Source organism: Phaenicophaeus curvirostris, chromosome 1, assembly GCF_032191515.1.
Source record: "Phaenicophaeus curvirostris isolate KB17595 chromosome 1, BPBGC_Pcur_1.0, whole genome shotgun sequence".
Lineage (NCBI taxonomy): Eukaryota > Metazoa > Chordata > Aves > Cuculiformes > Cuculidae > Phaenicophaeus > Phaenicophaeus curvirostris.
In genome coordinates this window covers 112,010,067-112,023,224 of record NC_091392.1, presented here as the reverse complement: position 1 = coordinate 112,023,224, position 13,158 = coordinate 112,010,067, and the positions used below count along the sequence as shown (strand labels likewise).

At 43.6% G+C, this 13,158-nt stretch overlaps 1 protein-coding gene across 1 annotated transcript in view; it reads right to left on the bottom strand.

The window, feature by feature from the left end:
* The window catches only part of EVA1C (eva-1 homolog C), a 40,140-nt gene extending 27,566 nt beyond the window's left edge, over positions 1-12,574 (bottom strand). The window contains exon 1 of the mRNA XM_069871253.1: positions 12,249-12,574. Within this exon, the coding sequence (XP_069727354.1) occupies positions 12,249-12,375 (127 nt within the window). The 5' untranslated portion in view covers positions 12,376-12,574. The remainder of the gene's footprint in view (positions 1-12,248) is intronic.
* Between the last annotated feature and the right edge of the window lie 584 nt (positions 12,575-13,158).

The window sequence follows — 13,158 nt, the reverse complement described above, 5'->3', positions numbered from 1 at the left end:
AATGGAAATTGGCTGAAACCTAATGTTCTCTGATAAGAGAAGTGGTGACGTACTAGTATCCAAATTGCTCGTCTCACATGGCAGACCACATAAAACCTGCATTTTTTATTACTAAACACACAGATTACATAGAGGCAGGTGGAGCAGTCGGCCCTTTGTGAGGAGTGGTGCTGGCTGGGCAGCTTACAGCCCATGCTGAGAAAGAATTTGCACTGGAAAAGTCATGATTTCTTCTTTTTCCTCCTTGAAAAACTCTTGCTTCTCTCCTCTCCTCATGCTGCCTCTCTTCACACACCGGGGCACTGCCAGCCCTGTGCTCAGTAAGGGAATAAAGTTTTCTCAGCAGTTTCCACCTCTTGTCTTGGTCTCAGAGTGGTGCTTGCACAGGAGGGAGCAGTTTCCAGTTGCTTTCCATCTTCCCCTGGGCAGCATGGCTGTGTAATCAGCCTGGTAGAAAGCTTCATCTTCTTAAGACCATGAAAATCCCTATTTTGTTTACCAAATTCTGTACAGAAACACACTTCCCCTTGGGGCAGCAAATTTAGACAAACAACAATGTAAGGCTAGGGGAAAAATATGTTCTTATCTCTACAATTAATAACAGCCATGATTATCAGGAGAGGGGGCATTGTAACCATTGAATGGGTCTGTCACTCTTTCTGAAGCACGTTTCCTTTTCTGCATTTCTCTGAACTGGCACAATTAAATCAGGTCATCCAAGATAGACAGCAGGGCTGTGTCACCATCCAAATGAGACAGCAGGATTGTGTCACTTTCAGGCACCAGCCCAGCACACTGCCTGGGCTACAGCCACTTCAGGGCACTATTTGTTGTTCGGAATCTCTCATTTTGTATTTGTTTAATCGATCGATATCTGTCAGTTGTGAATTCTGAGAAGATATCTAATTATGGGAGCAAGATGCTGTGCCTGAACTACAACACATCTCTAAGTCCTGGTCCCCTAAGTGCATGGGAAGTACTCACTAGAGCCTCTCTGGCCAGCATGAGGAGATTCCCTTCCCCTGTAAAGCAGGGCACAGGAGAGCTGGAGCACAACCACGGCTCACCCCAGCGTGGATGGAGTGAGGTCACACCAGTGTGTGAACCTGGACTGGGAAGCCAGAGACTTGGGAATTATTGGGTTTCTTATCCTGAGAAAACAGACTCTTAAGCAGACCCTACAAAAATCCTTAGATGACTCAACGTTTGAAATCTAATGATGGGGTTTTTGTCTTTGTCTTCTGGGTTGTTGGACGATGGAGGGGGAGGTGGTGTTTAGCTATGGCAGCCACTTTTCCAAGCCTTATTCTGTAATGAGGAGGACTACAGATTTCCTCTTTCCTTTTTCAAAAATAAAAAATGTCACTCTTCTTTAAAACAATATGAAACTTTCTTTTAAAAAAGTGAACTACTGTGAGAATTGTCTAAATTAGGAAAACTTGGCAATTCTGCAGTGTCCTAATAACATCTCTACATTTCTGTGTGAAAGTCCCACTAGGAACTTTCCCATTTATGTGAGACACACATTCATAAGCAATGTATACAGTGCTCTGCATATAAAATGATGTACAAGATGTTACAGACTGGCTCAGAAGTTAAGCCTGAATCATACGGCAATAAACAGATCCCATTTGATAAGAAGGCCAGAAGGTATCATCCCACTCAACTGTCTGCATAACCCAGACTACTCATTCATTGTAACTTTTTACTGAGACTGAAATCACCAATGCAGAACCCAAGCGTAATCCTTTCTTCCAGAATTAGCCAAATTAGTCACAGCATCCACTGTGTTGACAAAGAACTCAACCAAGAAAACACAGCACCAGAAAAATACACAAAACACTGAGGCTGAGCAGCGGAACAAAGCTTTAAACCTTACTGATAACTTCTTGCAAAGAAGGACTGATACTGTAATAGCAATGAGAGACAAAAATAACTGGCCTAAGAGAGTAAAGGTTGTAAATAGATACCTCCTTGCATAAAACAGATTAAAAGGTTATAGCTTTTATACTCAACATTTGCTCCTGGCATAATTGCTTTCAATAATGACAATCATCGTAGCAATGAACCTGAAGACAGGAAAATACAAGCTCTTTTTTCTCCTAAAACCACTTTAAAACCGGGAACTGAGAAAGTTTCAGTTTAAAAACAAAATATGATTACCAAAAAGCCTGGACGTGGTCTGTCAAGACGTGTTACATCTCCTGTGTATGGCACAAGACAGGATGGGGTACTTAAATTTAAGGGATTCATTTCTTACAGTGGAGGATGCTAACACAAGGACTAAGGTCCTTTTTCAGCTCTCAGCACTGAAGTAAAAAAGAAAAGTGTGTATTCTGTCCAGCCTCACTGCACTGGCACGAGCCTTACCATATGGAAGCATCAAAGAGAGCAGCATTTCAAGCTGTGAGTCTAATGCCTACCATATACTAAATGCAATCTCAGTGTTGACTGATGTAATGCCTTTTTGGCAAGACAGCAGCTTTGCAATGCAAAATTTTTCGAGCCTGAAATGGAGTAGCATACAGCCTACAAGGATTCTCAGCGTTGGGCCTTCATATACAGATTTAGTAATATAAGTTCCTGTGCCTAGTTCAATCTAGCTTAACTAGCACAGCAATTTGCTAGCTTGTTTTAAAGACATACAAATCAATTTTAGATCAAAATAGATTGAAATAGCACACATATTGTTGTGGGAGTCCCAGAAGGCTAATCCATTCAGTAAATCTACATCAGTTCCTGCAGTTTTATGAAGAACTGTGCCAACAGTCATTAAAAATACACAAGCAAGACTGGCAAGTTTGAAGGAAGAGATCTCATGTGGTGATAACAGAATTGCTGATAAACTCTACTACAAACACCATTTTAAGTATCAATCTGATATTATATATTTATTTGGGATCCAGCTGCAGCACTTTCCCAGCAACATCATCTCCACTGGTTGGTGAAGGAAGCATTGAAGAGAAATTAACCCCTAAGTTTCTTCCCCCATCCCCTCTGCCATGCCCTCCACTGATCTTTAGAGGCAGCTACGCCACAAACCATGCTGCTCAGTGTTACTGCATAATCACTGCTTTCAGAGCCAGGCTGTGTGTGTGGATATGACAGCGCCTGTTTGGCTCCATTCACAGAAGCACAGATCTGCTTCTCGTAATTCTCTCTAGTCTCTTACCTCAGTTGCCTGCAAGTTCTTTCTGTGGTAGCTCTTTTTTAGCATTAGAAATTGTGACAGAGGGCAAAATGTTATCCAGGAAAGACACTGCTTCTAAAATTCACAATGCTATTCTTGACCTATCATTTTACTCTTTCACCCAAGTGCCTCGTGAGCATACTGTGTGAGTCACACTAGCCAGACTTGGTTTTACAGTCTTTTATCAGTAAGACATACCCTTAGGCAGAAGCACTGTTCATTCTACAAATCGTTCAGTAATAAGCATAACAGCTTCACTCAGCAGACACACACAAAAATCCATACTCGCTTATTATATATTTTCTTGCACAGTCACTATTTTGATTTGATTTCCCTCCACTGGTTTTTTTTTTCAGTGTGCTTTTTTTCCACTATTCCTTTCAACACTCACAGCCTTTGTAAGTGAGTGCTATCCTATGAACTTCATCCTTTTTCTTGTACTGTGTGAGAGGGCATGAAAAGCTGATTTGGCATGTAAGGAAAATAATTTTTGCATAATCACTGTAATTTTTATGTTATTGAAACCTTTTTGATGTGGACATAGATATTCACTAGGAAAAACTAGTGGTAATCTAGTTTCACTTATAAGCTAGTGATAATAAAAAAACCTTCCAATTTCCAAATATTTAGTTCGGTTTCCAAGCATGCAAAGCTGTTGATTTTCTTTGGTTCAGTCCTTGAGAGTGTTCAGTTGGCCATTTCTAAAGGAGATGAATCTTATGAGATCATGATCTCTATCTATCTGCTATTCCCTTACTCAACAACTTTTAAGCTCAATGGCCCGTTTCAAACTTGAGGACTACAGGACTCAAGGAAATAAAGTTCCTACAAGTTTCATGAGAACTGAAGCCTGATCTGACAGGTCAAGGTAAAAACTGTCACTTCCAACTCAATCTAATTGACTGATGCTAAAAGTCAACGTACTGCTGAAGAGATGGCGTATTTAGGAGGTCTGACACAAAACCCCCAAGACTGTGCCTGTAACTCATCAACTACGATCACCTTCAAAATAGTTCCATTCTGAGTTGACACACACAGCTGCACATGATGCTGCCAATGTTCAAAGTAGTTCAAAGTAATCCGCAGATCATTTTCTGAAAGGCTGTTGAGGACCTCCGTCAGTTTTGCTTTCACATCTTCTACTAACAAAAAATGGGTTCCTTTTGGCACTAACTGGATCTTTGGGTTCTCTTGACTGTCAGCCTCAGTCAATAACTGGAAAGTCTCCATCACAGATTTCTTCAGTTTCACAAGAAACTTGATGTTAACTTGCTGTTGACTCTTGCACACCGGCATTTTCCAACCGAGGGTTAGAAAACATCTATATTTGAACATGTGTCCACTGGTACTGAGTGAAGCGATAGAGTTGAGCCTTGTCTTGCTGTGACAGGTTAGAACATGTTCTATAAACTGCTCTTTGTTTCTTCCCTCCCACTCTTGGTTTGCGAGCTATAGGGTTAATCTTGGGTTATTTGTGTCAGACTTCATATGCTGGAGAGTTAATCAGCCTATTGCTAATGGAGTAATTTGTTTTCACTGGTCTTAATGACAGATGAAGGATTAAGTCTTCCATAAGAAAGAAGTTAAAAGTGAAAATGCTTATGAGATAGTATGACAATTAAAGCAGGCATCGCTGATGAAGTCATCAGCCAGGTTTTCCACGAACTGCTTTATCAACATGTGCTCTTTCCTAAGCGAATTGTCTTCTTTGATTTTTTTCTTCTCACAGACACATCTCATAGATCATAATGTGGATCCTAACTATCTTATTGAAACTAACTCCTACTGTCTGCTAAATTTGAGTGTCAAATTAAGCAAGAGCTTGGTTATCATTTAAGCCAGAGAAAGGACCCAGGTAACCAGCAGATAATTCAGCGTAAAACCTCATTCAAACTTTAGTGCACTACACTCACTGACTAGATGCCTATTCTCTCTTTCATATCCTCCCACAGCTATTCTCTGCTTCCTTCAGATTTACAGTTTCTCATTCCCTTGTGTTGTTTCCTAGGAGTAATGCTTTTTTCTCTGTTGTATCCCAATGGCTTTTTGAGGAAACTGGAGAGATCCCTATGCACTTCCTTTTTCTCACTCACTTCCTATTTTCTTCTTCCCTTCTCTTGTTAGGAAAAGGTAAACTACTACTGATGCTCAAAGTTTCTGGTCTGTAGTAAATTCCATGCTGCAGTCAGTCATACTTCTATCAACTATTCCATGAAGCCACAGAGGCAAATACTTGTCCTGGGACTTTATATGGGAGTATTATAGTAGAAAATGAGATTTTCTCCCTCCAATTCTAAGATGCTGACAAGAGGTACAACACTGTAAAGAGCGACTGTGAGGCCCTTTTCTGCCCTTGCCAAAAAAATATTTTGATTGGAGAGAGAGTAGCCTCTTCTAGTGCCATTAACCAGAAATAACAAGAGAAAGGCTCAGCAGGTGGCAACTGCTTCTGGAGACAGAACGAGTGAATCACTACACCCAAGAGACAGCAAAGTTATAATCTTCTCAAAGACTGCAAGCAGGAGAACCTCAGGGCCTAGAGAAAAACTTTTCTTTGAAAACTTGGATTTATGAGCTTGAATGTCCATGCAGACTTGGGGGGGGTGGAGGGCTGTTCATTGCCGGTTCCTCAGAAACCAAAATAGAGCTTTTGTTTTGCAAACAGAACTCTGACTCAAACAGCAATTTTTTTGTATCCATATTTATATTTCACACTTAAAAAAAATCAAATAAATACGACATCAGGGAATTTGCTTACTGAATCACTAAGTCCATCCTCTAGCAACTCACAGATCTGCAGGGTTATGATGGCTTACTGCTTACAGTCCAAGCCAGAAAACCAAAAAAAATCCCACCTCACCCTCGCAGCCTGATGATTTTCTTTACAACAACATTTCATTGCCCCCAACCCGGTTACAGCCTGAAGAAATCAAAAGTTCAAAATTGAAAAATTATTCTGAAAAATTAATGCTTGTTTTCCCATCCAAGAATAAATACAACAAAAGAAAATAAACAAATATTTGTGGACTGAGACCCTGATCCAAAGCCCAGTGAAATCCTTAGGAATCCCTCCAGTGACCATAGGCTTTCAATCAGGTCTTACATTATGAGTGATGTTTTAAAATTAATTCTAAATTAAGAGCCAAACATTACTGGCATTTAATTTGTTGCCAGAAGCCACACAATAGACCTTTGAAACAAAACTCTTAAAATGCATAGAAATTCAGATGAAATGACTCACCAATGCTGCACAAATAAGGCGCAACCACACCTCCTTCTGTTTTTCAGCTCCCTTTAAGACACTATTTTCTCTGTGTTTGGTAATATATAAAAATATTTCAATTTTAATTGTAGATTATGGTTGGCAGATGACAGAATTCTGATAACTGGTGACCGATCAGACAGTGCTTTCTTTGTCTGGGGACACTTCCATCAAATTGGAACAGGTCTGTAACCCCTTTCTCTAATAAAGCAGAAAACTTTGTGGAAGCTCTGTCTTACTAGAAAGTGCTTTGGCACCAGATGGAATAGGAAGACAAGAGGGAGCTAATCCGTGCTATTTAGTTTGAACAGAAATAACACCTGATGTGTCAGGTCCCAGCAATCCGTAAAGTGAGGACAAAGAGTTCCTGCCCCAAAGGTGTAAGAATCTGAAAGATAGACTCAAACATGTTGGCCTCTGAGCAGTGGAGTTCAGGAAGTCAGGTTTCCTTCAGGTTTGTCGCTCGTGCCTGAATTTCCCAACATCTTCTGCAGGGGTAGGAGTACCACACTACACTTTAACTCACTCTGGGAGAGCTTTTGGGGAGTTTCCTTCCTTGAGGATGCTAGCAGGACCTAGCTTCTTATGCTTACGAAGTGTGTAGGAACTTAATAGGACCAAAGCTTTTACCTCTCTAACAACAGTGACTAAACCTGATCAGTGGATTCAACAAAAAAGAAGGCAAAATCCACATCTAAAATGGGACTTCTTAAGCTATGCTTCCTCAGGAAAGCAGTGACAACTGCAGAGACAGGCCTGCAACAAGACTTTGGATCTCAGCACTATGATCTAAACTAAGATCTTGCTTCTGACCCACACATCTCTGTTTCATAGAACAAGATCTAGATGCAAACGTACTCCACTCTGAGAAACTATAAACCAAACTTTTGAGGTTAACTCTCATATTACTGAAATGAAAAATGTTTCTAAAATGAAATCTTTTCTTTAAACAAAGCAATCAAATGCTACATTTGACTTTTCCAGGGCAGTATCAAGAAAATGCATCATTGACATCACTACTTTTAGCACCTATTTAAATATTCTGGTCGAAGGACAAGCTCCATTTGCCACAGTGAGTCAAACGAACTGACTCAAGAAAATTTATACAGGATTTTATCTGACCAACACAAAACCAACAAAAATCCCTCTACATCATTGTGGCTGGTCATGATTGATCCTGCCACATTATTACAAACAAAGCATCTGCTCGAAGCATTTGTTTGCTTTCCTTTTGCCTGGGGGAATCTGGGATGGGTGAACACCACAGAACTTAATGGAAAGTTTTAATGCAGAAAGCCCATGGGATCAGATTATATTTCTTGGGTGAGCTGGTTTGCTTTTTCATTAGATCCATTTGCTTTCTATTGTTGGGTCGGAGGATCAAGTCTATGAAGTTAAAGCAATGCCTAGTCCTGTCTGAAATGTTCTGGAAAAAGAAAGACAAGTTGACACCAGCAGGCAAAGATTAAAAGTTTCTACCTAAGCAGCCTCTGCTTTTTCTGTTCACATTCAGAAAGTCATTCTTCACCTCAGTTATGCAATCACACAGTTACTTCATTTTTGATCTTCAGTTACAGCCATGTTTCTTGAAAGCTGCCCAGAAAACCTGGCTGAGACCAAGGTAAAGAAAAGGACATTGACTGATGAAGTGAGCAAAGGAGGCCAATTCAAGCAGAAAGCCTAAGCTCAAAGTAGCACAGAGAAAAGAAGAAGAAAGGGAAATAAGAAAGGGAGAATGTGTGTTCCTTGATATTGCCAGAGGGAAGAAATTTGTTCCCAGCCAGGTAAGAGGTCAGTTCACTTCTGCAGCAGATTTAGAGAATGAGCAAGGATAAGATAGAAAGCCATGGGGAGAGCAGAGCACTTTTCCCATTGCCAGCAAGGAGGACAGGGAGACAAGGAAGCAGTGACTCCTGCTGTTGAGAAGGTACACACTCCTGAACACCACCATCCCCAGGAAAAGCAGCTCTCCCTCTGCAGCAGCGGTAGCAGAAAGTCAGCCTTTATATATACCTGTATAGCTACATAAGCTATAGTATATAAGTATAATATATGAGTTTGCTGGTTTTGCCAACTCCTTATTTTGCCTGTTTTCGGAACCAGTCTTCAAATACAAGAGGAGCTGTGGGGAAAGAGCTGTCATGAGGCCTTGATTTTTTTAAAAATGTGTCCATCTTCACTTCTGACAGTCTCCTGGGAGCCCAGAGTATTTAGGAACTAGCAAAATTTACAGCACTCTTCAATCTTCTGGACTGGGACCTGATCTCAAATATGTTAAGTTGAAAGTGAGCACTGAGAAAAACTATGTGAGGATAGACCTTTGTCAAGCAGGAATGAAACTGTGGATATGAACAAATATTTTGGTGAAAAGGTATTTTAGATGTGTTTTGAAGAGCAGGCATTAAGGGAAAAAAAAATTCTAGCTGTAGGATCAAACCAAGATGCATGAAGATCTAAGGATTAAATCTCTTCCTACAAACCTTCAGCTTTTGGTTTCAATTTTGGGCATAAACACTTGGATTCCACTTTTAAAAATTAATCAGATAGAGGACTACAGACCTCGGAACAAGTCATTACTTTCAACAACCAATGCAATTAATGAATATATTCTTTCTTGGCACAAAACTGCTAGAGAAGAATAGATTATGTAGATCTTTAAGTATTTTGTATATCAACAGTACTTTACCTCCAATACCTGCTGTTATTAAAAGGAGAAGCTAATTTTCCTTACTAACACTGAGCCCTCCTCACAGAGTTTAATTTAGAACTGCAGCTGGAATCCTGTTTCAGAACATTCTTCTCCCTAGAAAACACCAATTCACATACCAATTCACAAAATATTATTACACAGTGAAGAAATGTCTCACAAAAACCTACCAAAAACACCAACAACTTTTTGTCATAATTAAAAGCTGGACTGAGAAATATATGAGAACAAGAATCTGCAACCCTATATCCTATAAGCACAAGAGTGATAGCAAGTCCACAATAGCAACTGACCTGCAATAACCAAATAAAGAGACTCTACTCGCAGCCAGAGCTGCCAACCTCTGTCTTATGAAAAGAGAAGGATAAATACTGTACTAGTTTCACTGCTTCTGTGAAGTGATCCATAAGAAAAGATGACAGATTTCTAAATGGGGAAATAAATACAGGTCAAACATTAAAAAAAAAAAAAAGAATAACCCCAAAAAACAATAACCCTTCACTATCCAGGTACACTGTCCCCTGCTTCCCTTTCCAAACCTGAAAGGGGTCATCTTAGTTGCTGGCACAAGCTAGCAGCTAGGTCTTGTGGTTAACACATGGACTCTGGGCAGGTTAGAATTGCACAATTCAATACAAACAGAAAGAGAACAACAAAGATTACACGTGCAATTCTTGCAATCTGACAGCAGTCTGGGGAAGTGGTTACAGCAAGCTGTCAGAATTGGAGGGAGGAAGGACAGAGGAACAGTCTGGGCTGCTGAGGTAGAGATCTGAAGCTGGAAACACCGAGCAGAAAAGGCAATGGACCCCAAAAAGTATGTACCTGATAATCTAAGAGCCTGAGAGCTGTGAAAAAGGAGGAAAAGTGTAAGCATCTGGCCTTCCAGTTCTCTGTGCACTCCTAAATTCCCAGGGCCAGATAAAATCGTGCAGAACACATTCCAGGTGCAGATGTCGGTTCCTTTCGCTATGACATGAGCAGCACATGGAAACCTGTAACCTGCTGCCCAGAAGCTTTACCCTCAGAAGGGCAGGGTTAGACCTGACCCTTCCCAGAAGAGTGAAAGTGTAGTGATGGGGAAAGCAGGGGGAGCCAAGTCTGTCTCCTCATCTCTCAGAATGATCCCCCAGGAGGTGCCTGCACAGACACTGCGCCTTTAAAGGGGGCAGATTTGTTTTCATGTAAATTCAACAGAGCTTATGAAAATCAAGTCGCTGTTCCTGCTAAGGGAAGGAGCAGATCAGGAACTTCAGCAACTCTAGAAGCTCAGCTTGAAGCTGCTGTTGGAACTCTCTAACAGGTATTAACACAGACTGGTGATGGCACTGCAAGGTGTCGTCTTACGTCTAACAGTTCCTTGCCCGCAGCACCTACTTTTGAAGCGGCTTAAAAACTACTCCATGTGCTCTGTATACCTTTTCTGAAAAGGTTCCAGCAACATTTTGGTCTTTTCTGTCATTCTAGATTAAATCTCCATATTAAAAAAAAATAAATAATAATTTAAAAAAATGTGAGCAGAATTTGTTGGCCTGGAAACTTCCCAGTCTGGCAAGAACTTTGGAGCCTGATTTTCTTTTCTACATCTTATTTGCTGAATTGTCTGCCTGACATTTTTAATGCTGATCCCTGGGGTGAGACAGAGATGTTTTTTTTCTTTGGTCATTCTACCTGTTCAGAAAGTTCAGTGCACAATGAATACTGAATACAGCTGTACTTCTGAAATGTATCTTGGATAACCTTATCTAAATAACTTCATTTGAAAAGTGAATGGACTTTTGTGAGAGGAACTTTCCCAGATAACCTAGAGAGATTTTTTTTTTATCTTAGCGGCTATTTGAAAGGGAAAAATTGTACGTTTATTTTATTTTCTTGTGGATAACTAGAATGTGATTCCAAAACTAACATCTACAAGCCAGCAGTTAAGGAAAAAAAAACTAAAGAATGAGATATCAAACATCTAAGAGCCTCTTACATGTGAAATTAATCTAATAGGTGAAATGTAGTTTATTCAAGTATATAATTCTAGTTTCTAAATTTGGTGTTTGCTTGCTTAGAAATGTCCAGGCTTACAGAAGTGGATGCAATAATAAAATTGCAGATTCTATCCCGTTGCTGAGAAAATAGCTTCTATAGAACCAGCATTTTGAACGGTATTAATACAAATGATGTTAATATGCATAACAACACATTTGGACTATTATATACTAACTTAGTAGTGATGCACTCGACTGGGTTTTGGAAAGTTCTGCTCCGTTCATTAAGAGAAAGGTTTTCTTTCTGCCCTAGAGGCAGCTCCTTACGCCTGCAACTGCCAGGAATACGCAGCGCCTATTGAGAAATAGGGAGAGGAGAGCAACCGCTCCTCTAAGGGGCTTCCCAGCCGCAGAGAGATGTCCTGGAGCACGGGGAAAGCTACAAGCCCGCAGCCCTCTCCAAGAGAGAAGAAAGATCGCGGCTTCGTTCTGCTGGAAACAGAGACATGTGTCCGGTTTCGCTCCGCACGGACACAGCCCCCTCCCGGTGGTCCCGTGTGTGGTTTCTGGACGAGAACCGGTGCCCTGCTGGCTCGGGAGGGGCTCCCGCCGCCCCCGGGATACCGGAGAGAGACGCAGCGTTTGTTGTGGCCATCGGAGCCCAGGGCGGTGCACTCAGGGCCCGGCTCCAAGTCTCCAGGAGAAAGTGGGAATCCTTCCAGGGACTTCCACGCACTTCTCGTCAGGCCCTTCGCCGATTCACGCGCAGCCGAGAAGAAGCCGCCAGCTCCGAGCCCTTCACGCCCCTTCCCACCTGAGCCCTTTTTGGAAGCGCTTAACCCTCTCTTCGCCTCCTTCCCTACGGGAACCGCGCTCCCCCGCTCCCCGGGGACAGGACGGCGTCCCGGCTTCGGGATGCGACGCTCCTGGAGCTCTCGGAGCATCGCACCCCCGGCCCGGGGGTCCCCGGGTACCACCGCCCACCCCCCCCTCCATCCATCCTCCCTCCCTCCCGCAGGAGGATGCGCCGCCGGAGCCGCCGCCCGCCCCGCACCTCGACGCCCTCGCACGGGAATCGTGGGATTTATAGCTCGGGTCGGACGCCCCCGTTACCTGAGAAATCGGCGAGCGCCGCGACCCGGGCGCCGCAGAGGAGGACGAGGCAGGGGAGGAGGCGGAGGAGCCGCCCGCTCTCTACCTGTCTCCGCGGTGGGCGCCGCCCCGCACCGCCGCCGCTCATGGTGCGGGAGAGGGCAGCGCAGGGCGGGGCGGAGGGGGCAGAGCCGCCAACTCACATGATGGAGCGGGACCCGTCCCGCCGGGCGCCCTCCGGCTGCCCCGGCACCGGCGGCGGCGGGAGGAGGAGGAGAAGGAGGAGGAGGAGCAGCCGCCCCGTCCCGGGAGACGCGGGGCAGCCCCGCGGGGACTCTCGGCGGTGCCGCGCCTGGCACTGGCCTCGCCGCGCATCGTGCGGGCCGGGCTGGCTCGGAGCCGGCTGCGCCTCGCCCGCCCTCCCCGGCTCTCCCCACCCCTCGAGGGCCCGGCGCCTCCCTCCTGGCCCGAGAGTTCGCCTTCGCACCCCTGGCGAAAGGCGAAAGGCCCTCGTCCTCATTCCTGCTTGGCAATGGTTGGAGGGGTATCACAGAATCGTAGAATCACCAGGTTGGGAAAGACCCACCGGATCATCGAGTCCAACCATTCCTATCAAACACTAAACCATGCCCCTCAGCACCTCTTCCACCCGTGCCTTAAACACCTCCAGGGAAGGTGAATCAACCACCTCCCTGGGCAGCCTCTGCCAGTGCCCAATGACCCTTTCTGTGAAGAATTTTTTCCTAGTGTTCAGCCTAAACCTCCCCTGGCGGAGCTTGAGGCCATTCCCTCTTGTCCTGTCCCCTGTCTCTTGGGAGAAGAGGCCAGCACCCTCCTCTCCACAACCTCCTTCCAGGTAGTTGTAGAGAGCAATGAGATCTCCCCTCAGCCTCCTCTTCACAGACTAAGCACACGCCTCCCCCCCCTCCTC